General features: G+C 42.6%; 1 protein-coding gene and 1 long non-coding RNA gene across 23 annotated transcripts in view; one reads left to right on the forward strand and one right to left on the reverse strand.

Moving 5' to 3' along the window:
- The window catches only part of LOC309379365, a 271,748-nt gene that overhangs the window by 213,783 nt on the left and 37,604 nt on the right, over positions 1-20,361 (reverse strand). The window lies entirely within an intron of this gene.
- Positions 1-20,361, forward strand: part of RBFOX2 (RNA binding fox-1 homolog 2) — a 174,028-nt gene that overhangs the window by 104,824 nt on the left and 48,843 nt on the right. For 17 of the 22 annotated variants that reach the window (XR_014172420.1, XR_014172421.1, XR_014172422.1 and 14 more), the window contains 2 exons: positions 340-564; positions 18,543-18,689. Coding sequence is in view for 19 of the 22 variants with exons in the window: in XM_081928358.1 (XP_081784484.1) it covers positions 340-564; positions 18,543-18,689 (372 nt within the window). In the remaining 3 variants the exon portion in view is untranslated. The remainder of the gene's footprint in view (positions 1-339; positions 565-18,542; positions 18,690-20,361) is intronic. The other 5 variants (XM_081928371.1, XM_081928370.1, XM_081928373.1 and 2 more) reach the window with 1 other exon arrangement.

Genomic DNA, 20,361 nt, shown 5'->3' on the forward strand with positions numbered 1-20,361 from the left:
CAAACAAACACAGCAACAAGAACAAGCTTTGTTCTGGTGCCATGAGTAAGAACCCAGTATTTCAGTTTGATAGAATGCTTCTCTGCAGTTAATAGGATTGTGGGGGGTCTCTTGAGCTTGACAACTTGATCTTATCACTTATTGTTACACATTAAACATGCTAAAGAAAATGTGTGCAGATGGTTTCCAGGAGACAAGATTGCTTGCTTCTTTGGGGAGTATATGTTCTTGTTGTTGAGGAATGAAAGAGAACTTATCTGGACCCTTGAAAGACTGTTCGTTGAAAGAGCTCTTTTGGGGGGATGGCGTATTAAATGCTGTTTTCTTTTTCACTCGCAGGGTAACCAGGAGCCGACAGCCACTCCTGACACGATGGTCCAGCCATTCACAACAATCCCATTCCCACCTCCCCCACAGAATGGGATCCCCACAGAGTATGGCGTACCCCACACTCAGGACTATGCAGGCCAGACCAGCGAGCACAATCTGACAATCTACGGGAGTACACAGGCGCACGGAGAACAGAACACGAACACAGCCACCACACAGAATGGATCTCTTACGGTATGCATAGCAAGGCTGAGCAGTGCAGCGTTACTTATTTCAGATGAGAATGCCTAATCTCTCGCATTTGTATTTTTCCCAAACTGCATAGATAGGACTCTTGTGGCAAAAACTAGACATTCAGTCTGGCCGGTGGGTTGGGGAGTACCTTTGCATTCCAAGCTTTATTTTTAATTTCTCCCTATTTCCCTGGCAAAAGCTGTGATGACGAAAGAAGAGAATTCCTCCCAGCATTGGAAAGAGAACTGAGAAGGGCAGGTGTTTGTTATTCATCTGAAATCAATCAATCAATCAATCAATCAATCCAGGCTGAATGAATTAAGAAGGTGACAGAAAAATCAAGCCAACTTGTTTTATTCTTAACTAGTTGACCTGTCCTCCAGTCCACTTTCATGTGGCTGATGGGCCCTTATAATGGGGTCTTTTCACACCCTGTGCCCCCTCTCTGTATGGATCACATTCTCTTGCAATCTCTCCCTTTGTGCAGTTTGCAGAGGTAGGATTGAATGCAGATGGGTCTGATTGGCATCAGTGTGAAAGGTGCCTTTATAACCAGTGTGGCTTGGACATGATGGGATCACGATACCCAAGGTTCTAGGTTAACTTACCTGCAAATGTGGGTGTCCAAACCCTTATTGCACCTAATCTGATGCAGCTCAGTTCCTCTCTGTCAGTACTGCTTGTTTCTATTAAGTAAGATAAAAGGAAGGAGGAGGTGAGGAAGATCCAATCTTCACTCAAAGGGACACAAGGAGACCTGTAAGCTCCTCTGTGTTTTGGTCTAACTTTAAATGGATCTTTTAAAAGAATGGACCACTGGATTTGGTGAGCAGACCTGCCGATTGTGGCTGCCTTTGGTTGTTAAGAATAGGACCATTTTAGGGGGGAATTTCTAGATTGGGGTGGGGGAAATGAATCGGAATAGTTTGTTCCTCTGAATGACATAATGTGGTGAAGATTTGAAGGCAGCACCATGATGGAATTGAGAAATGGTGTTGTAGACAAGACTCTCGGACTGCCACAAAGCCATTTACTTTGTTCCCTTTTTGACATAATTCTGTAGTCTCGAACTGGGCAATATGCCTGCGGATTATCTAAACGAAAAGCTTTATCCATCTGTTAAGCCACTTGTTAAGTCTTAACTTCCTAATAAAGAGCATTATGGTGGGAATCTTGGGTGCAAAGGATGGATTTAATCTTTTAATGCTTTCAGTTTTCTTGTAACATAGCTGGCTAATAGCACACACATAGCTCCCAAGTAAGTCCTACATGAGTGCAGTGGCCTTGCATGGAAGGATATGATTGAAAATACCAGTTTGAGGTGTATAGAGATGCTTAGCATTAGGTAGCATTTTATCTTTGGTGAGCAGGTGGCATCATGGATCAATACCTTAAAACATTGCTTAAAATAAAATAAAATTGCTTAAAACAGTTGACTTGAAAAAGAAGGCATTTTGGCTCATAAGGTACTAAACTAACTTATTTAAACCTAATGCTCTTGTTGGAAGCCAAATCCTGATGCACTTAAAGTAGGGTAAAGCATTATTGGTCGCTATAACAAGTCCTGCCTAATGGTGTAGAGTCATACTATCTGCTCCCAAGCTTGAAAGTACAACACAGTCTTAGATCTTTTGCATGGAAATGCTTGATGTCTGCAGTGTGACAATGGAAGATATGAATCCTGCAAATGAAATGGGATCTCCTGTATGCCAGTTCTGAGCTGCCTCTATGCGTTTATGTTGATTTCATCTTTGTCCAGACGTTTATTTAATTTAATACAATGAAGCAGGGAATGAATAATGGGAGCGTTGACCTTAGTCACCAGCTGCTGCCAAGCCTCCTGTTCCTCTTCCATATTAGGAGGCAATCTCAGTGTACTGCATGAAAGAGCACTGCGTCTCATCAGCTAATTCAACTGCTTAGAGAACTGGTGAAAGTGAGGATAGGAGCCTGCACATGTCAAGTGGTGAGCTGAGGTGATCAGAATGACAACCTTTAAAAAAGATGACAGTTGTATTTTGGTGAAGTAGTGAGAGTCAAGCTTGTTGGGAGTCCACAAAGACAAGAAAAATGCTTGTTGGAGCCATCACTGAGCAGGGTAAAATATTCCTCCACAATGGAACAAGCATCCCCAAGGAGGTGTAGAATCTCACCCCCGCCTACAGCATTGATAGTGCTGCTGTTTACAGCCTGTTTTGCACATTCTGTTGACCTATAAAACCTTAAACGGTTCAGGACTGCAATCATTAAAGGACTGCCACTCTCTATATGAACCTACCTGGACCCTGTTACCATCATCTGAGGCTTTTCTTAATGGACCTCCTACATGGGAACGGGGCTTTTCTATGGTGGCTCCCTGTTTGTGGAATGCTCTCCCCAGGGAGACTCACCTAGTGCCTTCAGCCTGATGAGATCTCACCTACAAATTTTGCAGTAGGGGAGGGAGACCTGACAGAAAGTGAAGGCTCTGAGGGAGGCTTGTCTGAAATATCTCCATAAATTGTTAGGCTTTATTGTTTTGGCTCTTACATCTCATGGTTGTAATCAGTGCAATGTGGTGTGTGTAAACTGCACATGTGCAGGAAAGCTATTCAGGGGTGGGGTGTAGGTTTCCAGTTTTACCCTTTGGGATGATGGCATTGTTTCCTACCCTTTAGCCTAAGGCCTTGTCATGCTGACTGTTTTCCCTATGGCTGTTTTAAGCCAACCCCAAATAGAGAAAGAGTATCACAAGAAAACTACACATTAGGAAAACAGAATTTGCGCATCTCATTAATTCAGCCTGACATTCGTGTTGGTCTCTCTAGTAATGTTTGGACCCTTGGAATGGAAATTGGCATAGTCCCTGTATATCCTGTGACTGCTATACCTGGCACTGGGGGAAATCCTTCTTCTGGAAACACCATAACTGTTCCTTAGCTGCCTGCCAAATCATATTTATCGGAAAAACAATGGAGTAGGTGAGATATATGATGGATCGCCAAGTCTGTAGCCTCGTAACTGGTTGAATTTCTGCTTGGTTTTTGAGCCATGAGCCCATCAATCCCACTGGAAGGATCTTTTATATGCAGATCTAGGTTTCAGGCACAAGTAGTAGAGCAGATCTCAAAAAGAATATTATTGCAGCTTCCCTTGCTTCATATTTTTTATCACATGATGTAGGGTTGTGGCTTTCAGGTTTAATGCCTCTTCAGCAATCTTTGCTTTGGAATTGCTCTGCCAGGGACAACTCAGCTTTAATTATTTTTAAGAATGTGGGACAATTTATCTCCATTGGTAGAATAAACCTTGGATAACCACATCCTGAACTCTTTTGTGGTGCTAAAATGTTTTTGTCTTGTATCAGATCTGTCACAAGTTCTCCATTTTTAAAATGTTCCTTCAGTAGTTAAATATGTGCCTGGAATCTAAAGTCCCTAGGAGCGAGTTTTTAATTTCCCAGAGATCTTTCCAGAGCAACACACTCTTGGCTCAAATTGTTTAACTCAAGATTCTGTGCCACGCAAATAGGCCTTAAAAACACAGGCCTTAAAAACACTTCTCAGCCAAGATTACAGAGAACAATGAGCGGGCCAGCAGTTTCTGGAATTACCCACTTATAACCTAAGCCATGAAGCTTCTTCAGTCCTAAAGCTGCCACTAAACAGGAGCAAGTCTTTCTCTAAATCAGGGTGATCCAACACATGGGAGCCCTTGCTAAGTTCCACGGATTTCCTGCCTCATTAGGAAAGCCGGTGTTTCAGGGGATGAGGTAGGCAGTCAGCTAGTGGGCTTTTGGCTGGGGCCAAGAGCAGAGGGTAATGTAGACGTGAAGCCTTTTCTCTCCTCCCCCAATCCATCAAAGTCCCCTGATTTGAGCTGTGGGGGGAGGTAAGGAAGTAGCTGGGAATCTGGTCAAGTGCCACCTGCTCCATATCTCCAGGCCAGGCTTTGCCTGGGCTGCTATACACAACCAACGCTTCCTTCCCAGCAGAGATTGGGGTGCACTTAGGGAAACGAGGGCTGGCTAGCTGGTCCACCTTTGGGCTTGTGTGCCTTGGAGTTGGAATGAGGAGGGCTGCTAGAGCAGGAGCGAAAGGGCAGTGAGCCTGGGATTAGCTTGGCTCTGGAGCAGGAGGGGGAGGTGTGCTCTGGAGCAGGCGGAGGAGGAACTGAGGAGGAGGAGGCAGGCAGGTTGCAAAACCGCCTCCAGTACCACTGGTTCCTCCTCTTTGGGGTCACCATCGTACCTCTGGCTGGGGTGGCACGAGGAGTGTGGAGCTCGTCTCCCTTGTCCCTCGCTACCTATTGGGCTCTCCTTGGCGCTTTAACCCTCTTGACCCAGATAATAGCAAAGTGAGGCCATAAAGTCTTGTATCTTCCTGGGATCCTTGACAAAAGACTTAGAGAGGAAGACCTCAACACATCCTCAGAGGCACTCTTTATCATCTGTTTGTTTGTTTAACCAGTTATGAGTCTTATTTCAGACAGCCTCATATCCCAATTCCCCTCATGAGGGGGGGAAATATGATGAAGTGGAAAGAGAAGCAAGGCCTGGTGAGATCATGTTAAATCCCTATCCCCTATCTCCTAACCCCACAGCCACTCTCCTGTATTGCTCAGACAACCTCTGGTGCGCTTCCGACTGAACAGTCTGAAAATGCACTCAGGTTTTATCCCTGGACTTCGCATTGCCCTTTCTGGTTTGCTCCTTATTTAGCACGTTTCCCCATTCAATATTCTCAATTAGAAACTCTTCCAGTGTGGGGCATTGCCTGGATTATTCTTAATACAGGTCATTGCTCCACTTTAAAAAACAGCCGGTTGTCCCCCCCCCCCCAACTCCCTCCGACCCCAGTTTATTCACTTTTGAGGTGAGGGGTGGGGAGTCAACTGCAGACTAACCCAAGATAACTCCACACCAGGGCTGTTTGGAGGATTTCTAGGGGAGGGTAGTCCAGCATCGTACACACTTCTTCACAGGCTATGTTTATTTAATGGCTTCACAAGAGGCTCCACTAGTCTGACTAGAAGCCTTCAAAAATATTAGTATTACTATTATTTGTATATTCCCAGCTTTTTTATTCTGTCAGGGACTCAATGTATTTAATTCTACATATTCAATTAAATATGTTAATTGTGTATATTAAATAATATTAACCATATTGCAAACACTTTAATTTGCAATGTGGAATTTAAATTCAGTGTGCAGCCTGAGGGTTCTGTGCCAAAATACTCTTGCAGCCAACTTACTATTTATTAAATTAGTATACTTTGTATAATAAAAACAACAACAACAACTTTTTATATGCCACACATCTGACTGTGTTGCTCCCGCCACTCTGGGCTGCTCCCAACAAAAAATAGTAAAAACCCAATCCAACATCAAACACTAAACACTTCCCTGAACAGGGCTGCCTTCAGATGTTTTTTAAAAATCACAAATCTCCTTGACATCTGATGGGAGGGCGTTCTGCAGGTCAGGCGTGACTACCAAAAAGGCCCTCTGCCTGATTTCCTGTAACTATCAGAAAGCCCTCAGAGCTGTATCCCAGTGTCTGGGTTGGACGATGAGGATGGAGGTGCTTCTTCAGGTATACAATGCCAAAGCCATTTAGGGCTTTAAAGGTCAGCACCAACACTCTGAATTGTGCTTGGAAACGTACTGGGAGCCAACATAGTTCTTTTGGGACTGGCATTATATGGTCTTGGTGGCCACTCCCAGTCATCAGTCTAGCTGCCGCATTCTGGATTAGTTGTAGTTTTCAAGTCACCTTCAACTGGAGCAGGTGCCACCCTGGTGAAACAATGTACAGGCAGGCAGGGTCTCAGCTGGTGTACCAAATGGAGCTGGTGAACAGCTACCCTGGACACAAAACTGACCTGTGTCTCCATTGACAGCTGTGAGTCCGGAATGACTCCCAGGCTATGCACCTGGTCTTTTAGGGACACAGTTACCCCATTCAGGACCAAGGAGTCCCCCATACCTGACCTCACCTCCTCTAAAGTATCTATGCCCAATCTTAATGCCTGAATTTTTTATCAGCAGTTGTAGTTTCTGTGTAGAGCTACATATTCAGTAGAGAGCAGGGTTTGGCAATTCAAGTCTCTGCTGAACATGTAGTTCTATCCTCAGTGCCATTGTTGGCAAAGCTTCTATTTCTGAATTAGCTGTTGCATTTAATCCCAGTGTTTAATATCTGGTAACTGTTTATTATTTCCATCACAAGGGTACATAGTTACCATAGTATACTCTTCTTATATGTGCCTGTTAAGTTAATCATTCAATCACTGGACGAAGCTCTAGTTTCCCATCCAAAAAACCCTTCAATATGTTTGCATTCCCAGCAACTCTGCATCACTAGCCTACTAGTTAAATGTCATCTTGTAGCCAAGACAGAAACATTCATTATCCTTCTTTGACAAGCATCTGGGGACAAACAAGCTCAGAACCTATGTGGTTACTATTTTTAATATAAACAAATAAAGGACCCCTGGTCCCCTCTAATGTGTACTCCTTGTAATTCTGAATTAGTTTGTATACCATAAGATATTTTGATGACTATTCATATATTGGAAAATCTGAAGCACCCCATGGTGTGCTTAGCAGGCTGCCTTGACAGGATATTTTTCTGCACCATCTGGTCTAGGTATATAACCATCCAGTGGCGTAGCGTGGGTTGTCAGCACCCGGGGCAAGGCAAGTAATTTGCGACCCCTAACCCATGGATTTGCGCCCCCTAACCCCCAGATGTTGCGCCCGGTGCGCCCGGCCCCCCCTGCACCCCCCACGCTACGCCACTGTAACCATCCATCACAGGTCTGTTTGTGAGAACCCCAAAAAATTGGAAAGGGGAAAGAAAGCACGAAATACAGAAGGATTTGTTAGTAGTGGGGTTTTTTTTGGGTGGGGGGGAGGGTCTTCCTTTGCCTTTCCCACATCTTCATAGTAATTCAGAACATTAGATCAGTTTCTTATGATGAACACCACAGTCAAGAAGTTCCCAGACATGTCTTCAAGGGAACTTGCTGTGCTGAATTTGACATCAGAATAATTGCAAAAGACAGCAGTAGAATGCTTCACTCCAGCCTCAACATTTTTAATCATATGTCTGTATGACATTAACAGAGACTTCTGAAATCTAGATTAATTCACATTAGTCAATGCTGGCTTATGCACAAATTCCCCCTCTCTTCTGTGGTCTGCTTTTAAGTATAGCATACTAAAATCTGTCAGTATGATTTAACTATGGTTTCTGAAAACCAGGATTGCCCCAAATTCTGGTTTGCAAATCCACCTTAAACCACGGTTTAACATCATGGTTTTAAAGCAGTCCTGGTTTTCACTAAGCCTTTTTTTATTTTAAAAAATCTGATTCAGAAATCATGGCTGCAGCAAATCATGGAGACCAGGAGATAATGCAAGCTAGTGGTATGTTCCTGATCTGCAGACCATGATGTAAAGATTAGGTGTTGTCTCTGTTAAGAGGTTGACTTGAGAGTAGAAATTCAGTAACTTGCAGTGGAAATCTTTCTACAGTATTCTCAACATTTCTCTGCTGTCAGCTGTCCATGGCTGAAACTTCTCAATTAAGCTGATGCATGTGTATCCCTGTAATTTGACAGTTATGATCCCATAAGTGCAAGAACTGGCAGTAGCTAAGGTATAGATGACAATGTTTGAAATAGATTCCTGGAGGTTTCTTAGGATTATGAATTGTATGGATGTCCAGAAAACATCTCATCTAGTTCTGTCATCTGTGTTTTAGTCATCTCTTTTCAGAATGAATCAGTTGCTCTTCCAGGAAGCTTTGTCTTCTTAAAGCAAAGAACAGTAACACAATAAAATTAAGTGAGGGAAATGTATACTCTGCCCTATCTTCAGATCGCCCATCTCATTCCTGAGCTTCAGGCTGCACAATATTTTAGTCCTAGATGTTCTGACTAATAAATAATGGTCATGCCAAATCATATGAGGGAATCATGATGTATAGGGGTATTATCCAAGGGGGAGTAGACTTGATACGCCAAATTTAATTGGTGATCTGCAATGACATTTCAAACTGGGCCTCCAGGCTACGGTGAACTTAACTTGCTTTGCCTCTCTTCATCTGATTTCTTCAGTTCTTTCCGGTTTCCATGCTATGTTGTGCCTGTGCTAAGAACTTTGTAATGTGTGAAGCAGCACTCATAACAACAGAACACACTGGAATTTGATTGGAGCAAGATACAGCTGTTGGCAAACGCCATCTGTTCTTCTTCAGTTAGATGTGATTAACTCCCAAACATTCTGACTCCTGCACCCATATTTTCTGTAGGCGGTTATTCAGAAAGTATCAAGGAGAGAAAAGTAGTAAATGTGTGACAATTTGTACAAGGTACAGGGGGTATTGATTGCTCCAAAAATGCAAACACTTTGTTTGCATTTCCGGTGCAATGATTTAATGCATTGTTGCTCCCCTCCTTATTCACATAACACAGCCTTTCCTATAGGCATTGCTTAATTAATTGAGAGGTTCTGGGACTCAAGCTTAAGTGGAAATCATTGTCTCTGACTTCAGAGCCCTTCCTCCAATGAGCAACAGCAAGTAGTGAGGCAAAAGCACTTTGCACATGCTCACAGCCGCTTTCCAAATTCTTGTTCATGGCCACAATCTAGTCGAACATTTGGAATCTGCAAAATAACTTTTGATTCATCTTTGCATGCTATGATAAGCAGTCACCTTTCCATTCAGTTTTCTTAATCTGGCCACTACATTAGCAGTATCTCAGCAAAGGCTCTCTGTAGTTTTTCTCCACAGTGAGTTTTAGGGACCTTCCTTCCTTCCTCTTTTTCTGTCTTTCTCTTTAAAAAAAATTAGGGAGCTCTCATTTATCTTGTGCAGTGTGTGTGAGGCTGTTGGACTGGGCTTTAGGGCCCACCAAGTGGCCAGAGGCAGGCACAATGTCTTGGGAAGCAGGTGACTCCCAGGATGCACGATGTCATCTCAGTCTGTCCTGCCTTCAAGAAAGCAAGCACACGTCTGTCTTTGATTCCTGTTCCTCCCGTTTTTTCATTTTTTTCTATGGTTTTTCCCATTCTTTATTGTTACTTTTAGCTATTCGTTTTTCTTTTCTTCATTTTTCTTTATATGCTCCTGTCACCATTTTGGTTTTTCCTTCCCCACTCTCTTGCTTACCATCTTGCTGCTCCTATCCTCTTGTTTGTTTGTGTGTGTGTGTAGATATAGATGTACAGTGTGCTTACAACTTATGCACATTTAACTTGTGTGCTTTCAGCTTTATATACTTGGCAAAAAAAAATATATAATCAAAAAGAGAGCAGAAAGGGGCAGATTTCCTGGAAAAAGGACTTTGACAATCCCATCTATCATTGACTCCGATGTGTTTTGTCTCTATGCAATTTTGGCTTTAGGCGCGATCCCTGGATGACCCTTGTGGTCCCTTCCAACTCTACAATTCTATGATTCTAGGTCTTCCTTGCATTCCAGAGGGCAGGACCCAAACCAATGGAGGCAAATGACAAGGGAGATTCTGACTAAACACCAGAAAGAAATTTCTAACAGACTATCTCAGGAGGTGGTGGAGTGTCCTTCAGTGAAGGTTTTTAAACAGAGGTTGGATCTATCAGGGATTCTTTAGCTGTGATTCCTGCATTGCAGGGGGTTGGACTAGATGACCATTGGATCCCTTCCAACACTGCAATTCCATGGCTTTCCTGAATGTGCTTTATTTTACATGGGGTCCCACCAGACACAATCAAATTAAAAGAGTACACTGACGGACTGCACTGTAAAAACCATAAATTTGGTGCTTGTCAGCAAGACAAAAACATTAATCCAAGACATGGATCCTTTAGGATGTTCATTATTTTTACGTAGGATTATGACTAAATCACCAGTGAATTGCATAACATAGCTGTTGACCAGGTGACCAATGATGTGGTGGTGAGAAACCTTGGGGGGGGGGGAGAATTTCAAGACTATCCATTTTACTGGATCCAGCTTGTGAGTGCATGTGTGTCCCTTGTCTCACTAGCTCACTCTCACTCCAGCCCCCCAGATCACCCCATTTCCCACCCTATCCTCTAGGCAAATCATTTAAAAAAAAAAATTGGTCCTGCAGTTCAGGTACAGATGTGAGCCTTGAAAAGTAGTCAAAAATGGAACTGGGGATGAGTCTTTTGACTTCCTGCTTCCATTCTGTTTTTCTGGGGGGAGAAAGATAACCACCTTCACTACCTCATGATGTTCTCTCATACTGTCTCATCTCATATCTGCCATCCAGCAGTTTGCCCAAAGTAGCCTGAATTCTGGGGGGGGGGGGAATCTAAATATTGCAAGCAGAATGCAGAATATTTAGCAAGTGGTTTCCCCCCAGATATATTCTGAAGAGATTAATTTTGTTGCAGAGTCTGACTAGCCATATGCAACCTTGAGAAAAGAAAAAGTTGTATCTTATAATGAGGCACTGACAGAGAGCTTGCCTGAAGGAGCCGAAACTTCTTAGTGGAAGATTAGTTGTTTTCTAAAGTATATACATTAATCAGCTACACTTGAGGTGGTTTCTCCTGCCAGGCCACTGTGTAAGCTGTCTTCAAAATAGATCAGAAGGCTGGGTCTATTATATTCATCATCTGTCTAGTGAACAATCACTTAAAGTGAAATTAAAAACTGAGAGGCAGAAGTCAATTTTTATAAAAAACTTAATTTGTGGTAATCGGTGTTTTATTATAGTTTTAATGACCTCATAAAGAGTAAGGTGTATTCTGGCAGCTCTAATGTGATATTTTAATCTCTGTGGAAGTCTGAAGTTAAATGTACCTTTCAGAAGTCTGTCATGCTCTGAGGAGTGAAATGTGCACTGGAAATCTGGAAAAGGGAGGCATCCCACGCTCCTCATATTTGAGACCTTGGCTTTCTTCAATATGCAACACAACATTAATTGGGGCACACATTTCAGCTTCTACGTAGTCTTATATTTCCATTGGTATGCAGTCTTTAGAAGTTATTCCAACAGAACTGGTTGGCTTCTTCTGTATAAATGTTATATCAAGATTAGGTCAGGCTGTTTAGAGCAGGGATTCTCAAATCCTTTTGTAATTAGCCTTCCTCAGTCAAAATCACAGTTTGTTGATTAAGACAGAACAGAGCCTTATTTGTTCATTTGTTTAATGAAGGAAAAAAATTATCCTACCTTTCGGCTTTTGAAATGTGCTTTAGACAGCTAACAATCCAAGCCAGGGCATTTAAAAGCAAGATGATGATGATAGTAAATTTTTTGTTTAATTACTAAAAAGAATTTGGGAATTTTTTGTTTAATTACTAAAAAGCAGATAAAATGAATAGTTAATAGACAAATTTAACTTGTTCCGGAATAGGTGTCTTAAAGTGATGCCAGAACGACATCAAGGAAGAAACCACACAAATATCTTGAGGCAGGGAGTGCCACAACCTGGTGCAGCCACAGAAGTGAATCCTTTGTCCTCGGTGCCTCTGATTAGGAGCACCGAAAAGAAATATGGCAGTATACACCCACAAGATGGTTATGGGGTTTAGGGATGCAAAATTTTCCCCAAGGAATTAAACATTGATTGCTCCATTTACTCCTCACGCTAACAAGACAAGGAGTGAGGAAGAGAGCATAAGAAGACCCAAATAGTCCTCATTCTGTTCCCACAGTGGCCAACCGGATGGATAGGAGAAGCCCACAAGCTGCTGAGGAGTGCAATAGCATTCTCCCACTCATGTTCCCCAGCACCGCTATTTAGAGGCATACTGTGTCTGGTACTCGAGGTAATATATAGCCATTATGGCTAGTAAGGTAAAGGTAAAGGACCCCTGGACGGTTAAGTCTAGCCAAAGGTGATTATGGGGTTGCTGCGCTCATCACACTTTCAGGCCAAGGGAGCCGGCGTTTGTCCACAGACAGCTTTCTGGGTCATGTGGCCAGCATAACTAAACCACTTCTGGTGCATCAGAACACCGTGACGAGTGCCAGAGCGCACGGAAACACAGTTTACCTTCCTGCCACAGTGGTGCCTATTTATCTACTTGCACTAGGGTGCTTTCGAACTGCTAGGTTGGCAGAAGTTGGGACAGAGCAATGGGAGCTCACCCCGTTGTGGGGATTCAAACCGCCAACCTCCCGATCAGCAAGCCCAAGAGGCTCAGTGGTTTACCATGGACAACCATATTTTTCAGGAATCTGTCTAGTTCCCTTTTTTGAAGTCAGTTTAGTTGGTGTCATCACTTCAAATTGTAATAGCAAATTCTGCAGTTTAACACTGCAGCGTGTGAAGAAGCACTCTTTCTCTCTCTTCTGTCTGTCCTGAATCTCACACATTTCGGCTTCATTGGATGATATTGGGTTCTAGGGTTATGAGAGAGAGAGAACAATAACGCACCTCCCTATCCACTTTCGTCACACACAATACATAATTTTATGCACTTCACCTTTTAAGCTTATGTAGTGAATAGGGTCCTGCTGCCAGGCCCAGTATAGGTATCCACTGGGAGAGGTTTGGGAGGAGCAGGGACATCCCCACCAACTATTCACGCCACCCATGGGAGCCCTGTTACACTGAGAACCACCAGTTCAGCCATGTTCCCAGTTTCCTCACTCTGTCTGCACCCTTTGTAACCAGGAGCGGGAATGATGGGCCGTATGTCTGTGGCCATCTGGAAGGCTGTGTCAACTTGCCAATTTCACCATCTGCTGTAAGCTGCTCAGAATTTGGAAATTTGCATTAGCCGTGCTCCAGAGTGCAAAAAAAAAACCACTTTAAAGAGAGAGACCCCTTGGACCATGGGGGGAGAAATGATATCCAAGGGTTGTTTAGGGAGACTATTTCCTAGTGGTTGTCTGCACAGATGATAGATGTGATGTCATGCATTCTGTCCTCCTCCTTGGACAGTTTTACCCTGGGGAGTAAAGGACTCTGACGAAGTCAAAAATAAAACTGCCAAACAGCCTAGTGTGATTTAATCACAAGCCAGCTGCATTGATTCTCCCCTCAGGGTGCGCCATGCATTTGTTTGGAGATAATTTTGTCAGTGTAGAGAGGAGGGAATTGGAAGCCACTGTAAATAGTATACTTGTGATGTGATCAGGTGTACCTTTGTCAGGAAACTCATGTGTGTATTTGATATTTGGGGCTGGTTGAAATTGATTCTTGGTTGAATGAAATTAGTTTATCCCAGCTGTTTGGTGTCTTGTTTTGCATTGTGTGACTGCAGATGCTCAGATGGAGTTTATGTTGCATTCATTGCCTGATTGAAGCAAAGCTGAAAGCTGCTCTTGCTTTGCTCAGCACGTTGCCTTGTGAATGTTTGCTGCTAATATGCTTTTGTTTGTCCTGAAAAGCTTATACACAAGTCCAAGGTCATATCTGGAAAAGAATGAGAGAGAAAGAGTAGCAGCTGACAAATAGAGCCTAGTGGTGCTGCTTTTAAGAGTGGCTGAGGGACCTATTTCACCTCTTTTGAGAATTCTATAGTCCTTATTATCTAGCTTCAGTTAAGTCACATGAAAGCATCATTTTAATATTTTGGAGAACATAATTTAAGTTGCTGGGTTCTGATAATGTACCCTTTCATACTCAATTCTTAAAAGTAGATGTTGGCACTGCAGTAGATGGTGATAAATGTTGGATTTTCGTACTTGTCGCATTTTATAGAATTGTAGAGTTGGAAGGCACCGAAGGGTGATCTAGTCCAACCCCCTACAATGCAGGAATCACAACAAAAGCATCCCTGACAGATGGCCATCCAGCCCTTCTTTCAAGGAATTCTGACTTAAATGTGCACTATCCACCCTTTCTTTCCTTTACAGCCTTAGGCTGTAAGATGCTGAAAAACCAGAGGCCATCCAGTGAGCTTCGTAGTTCAGCCAGGGACTTTGAAACCTGTTTTACTAAATCCACAAAGAACCAGCAGCTCTTCTTGAAGATAATTTTTTATGGTTTTAAACTTACTTTTTAAAAAAGTGCATAGCTAAGCATGCTAATTTCTTGGAATACATTGGTTGATATTCAACTAAATTTTACCCACAGTAGACCCATTGAAATTAATGAACATGGGAGGTCTGTTCTGAGTAAAACTTAGTTGAATACCACCCCACCCCCACATTAACATAATTGTCTATTAAAATAATTGGAAGCATATCAAAACCTGCAAAATAACCTTTCATGCTTCTAATGATGAAGGGGAGTTAGCCTGTGTTGTAAAGAAGAAGAATCAGGCATGAAGTATTAAGTCACCTGCAAACCAGCAAGTATTTCATTGTGCTTTCCTTAGCTGTAACTGCGGTAAAAACTGATTAGATTATTATTGATTTCGCTTTGCTCCTGCCAGAACACATCAGTCAGCGAACACGTTTTTTCAGACCTCACCAAAACTGGGTTCCCTAATGGTGCAGGTTAACCATGTCGTAATAAGGTTTACACAAAATCTCCTGCAGGAAGGATTCAAACAAAGATTAAATAAGGCTTTCTGTCTCTTTCAATGTTTAGAGCCTTTCACCATGTTTAGGTCCCAGTGTCATCTGTAATGCACAATAAGTTTAGAGACGGTACATGCAAAAGAGCATGGCACACAATGGATCTTTTGTTCTCAGTGGATTCTAAAGTAAGTAAAACACCTTAGAAGTAAACATAAGCCAAAAGCTGCACTTCAAGTGAGGTATTCTGATGGTTATCTGAGACGCTGCCCTACGAAACTGGATTGTTATGTTATTTACGAACATGAGCAAGACACTGTTCTTCATTGCAGCCTTATTGGTAACAGAGAAGGAGAAGCAGGATGGAGAACTAATTTACGTTATGAAATCCTGCTAATAACTGAAGGGTTGTCTGCACTTCAGGTTAACTTGCTGCTGTTCAGTGAAATGTCGGCTTTCATGACTTATAGCACTTGGCATAGAGCAACGTGGTCCTTTGCACCCTCATAATAATTGTATCCTACACCCAATTTTAACAGGATCTTACAGTCATGGGAAAACGATAGTGCACTCTCTTTGAATTTTGTGTTTTTACATATGAAGACATAGTAACAATCACCTGTTCCTTAGCAGGTCCTCAAATTAGGTAAATAGAATTTAAGATGAACAACAACACATAACATATTACACTGTCTCATGATTTATTTAACAGAAATAAAGCCAAATTGGAGAAATCATGTGTGAAAAACTAAGTACACCCTTCCTGCTTCCATAGGAATTAAGTAGCAGATAGGTGCTGCTAATCAAATGCCCTTGCTTAATTGATCATCAGCAAGTGTAAAGGTAAAGGTACCCCTGACCGTTAGGTCCAGTCGCGGATGAACAAGTATGGTTTGTTTGAAAGGTTTGCCAGGAGAAAGGGTCTTCTCTCTAAAAAGAACATGGCAGTGCGAGTTAGGTTTGCAAAGTTGCCTATCAGCAAACCACAAGACTTCTGTAACAATGTCCTTTAGACAGAGAAAACCAAAGTGAAGGTGTTTGGCCATAATGCACAGCACCACGTTTGGCAAAAACCAAACACAGAATATCAGCACAAGCACCTCATACCAGTTGTGAAGCATGGTGGTGGAAGGGTGATAATTTGGGCTTGTTTTGCAGCCACAGGACCTGGGAACCTTGCAGTCATTGAGTCGACCATGAACTTCTCTGTATACCAAAGTATTCTAGAGTCAAATGTGAGGCCATTGGCCCGACAGCTAAAGCTTGGCTGAAATTGGGTCATGCAATAGGACAAGGATCCCAAGCACACCAGCAAATCTACTGCAGAATGGCTGAAAACAAACAGAATCAAGGTGTTGCAATGGCCCAGTCAAAGTCCAGACCTCAACCCAATTGAAATGCTGTGTGGGACCTTAAGAGAGCTGTTCATAAACAGATGCCAGCAAACCTCAAAGAACTGAAGCAACGTTGTAAAGAACAATGGGCCAAAATACCTCCACAACGATGTGAGAGACTGATAAAGTCCTACATAAAACAATTACCGTATTTCAAGTTATTGCTGCTAAAGGTGGTTCTACAAGCTATTGAATCATAAGGTGTACTTAGTTTTTCACACATGGCTTTTCCATTTTGGCTTTATTTCTGTTAAATACATCATGAGATAGTGTAATATGTCATGCGTTGTTCATTATGAGGTTGGAATTCTAGCCCGTCTCAGAGGTATGTGCCTATCTGTTCAGGCACCGGCTGAATTCCTTAGACCTCCCTCCGGCAACTCCCGGCAGGAATAAACATACTCGAGGTCCGTTCCGGCGATTTTCCTCAGGCTGTGAGGAAAACACACCAACTGCTCCTCTCTCCCCTTTGGTGTCCCCAGGGAGGGGAAAGAAGCAGACAGAAAACTATTTACATCTTTTATTCCTGTCTTTTACTTCAGTACAGAGAAAACATGTCTGCACTCATCAGCAGTTAGAATAAACTCCACCTCCACCCATGTACATCCTGTACTGGTCATATGACAAACCCACTGAGCTAACATCCGGTGCTCAGTACAGAATGGACTGCCCCTTTGTTCCCATGGCAACAGTCACAAACTTCCTGTTTGGCTTTCCAGCCACAAGCAGCAGTCTTGGCTGCTATAGCCTTTGCTTGCTGCCGCATTGCTGCTTTAGAATAACAGTATTTACCTAATTTGAAGACCTGCTAAGAAACAAATGATTGTTATTATGTCTTCATATGTTAAACCACAAAATTCAAAGAGAGTGCACTTTCTTTTTCCCCATATAAATGTGGCTGCATATAAATCACCATGTAAGGTCCATTTAAGAAACAAAAATTTGGCATCTTATAAGAGTTACAGTCTCCTTTGGGGGAATCAGTATAAATGTCGAGAGGGCAACAAAAGTTTTGATTGGGAAGAGAGACAGTGGAAGTAGTTGTTGATGAGAATAATTTGCCCCCAGATGTTGGAAGCAGGGCACCTCACAAACCCACTTGCTAGGCTGTAAAGCTGTAGTTCCTGTATAAAAAGTCTTTTACTGTCCATTAAGGCAGCCCTGCTATCAAGAGAAGCACAGCCAGTGAAAAGGAGAAGTAGGATGTATTACTGCTAGCGGCCCTCACGGCTTCTTTACGTCTGGCAGCAGTTGCACACAGTCTCAGGAGCAGTGGGGTAGCAAACTGATGCAGTAATGCCAGCAGCAACCGCTCTATGGGGTTAAAAAATAATAATGGACCCACAGGTGGCATGCACAAAAAACTCCCATTTCCTAGAAGGTACACCAGGCCCTATATAGCCGTTAGTTGTGAGATGATGGTAAAATAAACTTGAACTATTTAAAGCTAGAATGGCATAGTGATCAAGAGAGTGTTACTCACTTAGGCAAGCCACACTTTCTCAGCTTGAATGCCACCACCTGCAGTTCGGGAATAATACTGACCTACCTAACAGGGTTGTTGGAAAAAACAATATGTAAAATGCTTTGACTATGTTAAAGTGCTGTATAAGTGCTGTGTACTGTTGATTCTGTTTGCTGTAATTATAAACTTGAAATGTTGACATGTTGAAAGCTAAATGCTAGTGGAAGCACGAAAAGAGGATTTTAAAGGTAAGAAAGCAGGACATGTCTAATATGGGTGCAACATTAGATCCATATATAAAAAAATGCCACAGGTTGAAAGTAGTGCCTCGAGAAAGGTTCGGTCTAAAAAAATTAAAAGGTATCTACTTCTGCAGTAAATGTATTGGCACAGTCATTTGCTCTGCTTTATCTGTATCTGTTTCAATCCACATCCAAATTACACTGATGCAACTGATCTCCCAATAACCTGCACTGTGGAGATTCTCTTACTGTTTTTGTTCTTCTCTCAACCATTGCATGAACAAAGGATTGCTTGTTAAACTTTGCTGTTATTATCAAACTTACTTTAAAGGTGCTCAGATACTAGGTCAAGGAAGGTGGTGTAAATACCTGAGACATGAACTGATAAACGGATGAATCTTGGCTGGATTTTTGTGATTTCTTCTCCACTTTTTATTTTTATTTTTTAATTAATTGCAGCAGACAGAAGGAGGGGCACAGACGGATGGCCAGCCGTCACAGACACAAAGCAACGAGAGTACCGAGAGCAAATCTACTCCAAAGCGGCTGCATGTCTCCAACATTCCCTTCCGTTTTCGGGATCCTGATCTCCGGCAGATGTTTGGGGTATGTTAATATGTCCTTTAAGGAACCATAGGCCTGTATCTCTTTCTCTCACCCCCCCCCGGAAGATTTAAAATGAGTAACAATTTAAAACATAATATATTCTCACGAGGCCCCACCCTGTTTGGGTGGGGGGGTGCCTCGGGACTGCAGTCCCCCCCCCTCAAAGTCACTGCAGTCTAACAGAGAAGAATTAAGTACACCTGTGCCTCAGGTGTGTTCAGTTGGCATAGTGCAGTTCCCTCAGGGGTCTGGATCCGGTTCTTTGAGATCAAACAAGGAGGATCCAGGTGGTGTGACTATGTAACTGGGAGTTAATGTTTTCCTTCTGAAGGACACATTCATTTCCTGAAAATGACGTTCCTCCTTAAGATCCAATTAAAAAGAGTATACCCTAGTTTCAATCTTTTGGCTTTGGGATTGTGGGCTTTCAGGCTGCTAGCATGTCTGTTTTACACTCCCAACCTGAACCTGATGGCTTTTGTCTTTAGCAAGCAAGAAGAAAATATTGTTCAGAATTGAATTTCTAAACATGTGGAAATACATGCCGTGTCAAAGGGGGTGGGTGGGGCGGAGAACAAATCTTTGAATGTCATACACTTGGATTTCTAAAATGCTGTTGGAAAATACTGAATTTCTAAAATACAGTAGATCAAGTTGCTCACCGAAGGTTGAGAGTGTAAGATAAGAGAGAATGATTAGCTCCGGGCCACCCACTGAGCTTCACAGCTTAGTCAAACTTTGAACCTGGGTTTCCCAGTCCTAGTTTGCCACTAAGCACTACACAAGAATGGTGCTCACTGTACAGTACAGTGGTACCTTGGGTTACAAACTTTATTTGTTCTGGAGGTCCGTTCTTAACCCAAAACCGTTCTTTTGCTAATGGGGCCTCCCGCTGCCACCATGCGATTTTAGTTCTCATCCTGGGGCAAAGATCTCAACCTGAGGTATTACTTCCGCGTTAGCAGAGTTTGTCACCCGAAGTGTTTGTAACCCTAAGCGTTTGTAACCCAAGGTACCGCTGTAGTGAGGAGTTACAACAGTAAAGTCCCAGAAAAGGGTGTCTCTGGAGAAAATTGCTGCTGCTGCTTCTGTCTACAAATTCCATATAACAGACAGATAAGATGACACACCCATGATGAAGCTGAACCATGTTGGGTCAGAGGAGTAATCAGTTTAGATTAGCATTCTGTTTACAGCATCTAGGGGGTCACTGTTGGTAGAGAAGTTCATGAGTTGGGCATAGTGCTCTGGTCTATCCTCAGTTCCTAGCAGTGTTCGAAGCTCCCATTGTTCTAAGTGCATTTTGTGACAGGGACTTTGATCAGCATAAGCAGCGCCTAAAATTTCAGATTAAAACTACAGAATGGAAGGAAAGGAGGACATTTTTCTGCCTCCCCACTTCTAGCTACTCTCTTAAGGCTGGAGAAAAGACCCTCATAAGAATATTAGGGGGGTGGGCAGGGGAAGGACTAGACCATGTGAAAAATGAACATAATATTTTAGCTGCAGATTCATTTTCAGCTTTATAAAAGAAGACGCCTAGCCCATAACTTGGGTTTAAGGTGCCATTTAGCTCCTAGCTTTCATATCTCAGTTTCTAACACTGGTTCCTACTTCTCAGGATCTGGAAGATAATAGTTTGCCTTCTCAGAACATATTTTGGGCTGGTAAG

This window comes from Podarcis melisellensis (genome assembly GCF_964234715.1).
Source record: "Podarcis melisellensis genome assembly, chromosome: 10".
Lineage (NCBI taxonomy): Eukaryota > Metazoa > Chordata > Lepidosauria > Squamata > Lacertidae > Podarcis > Podarcis melisellensis.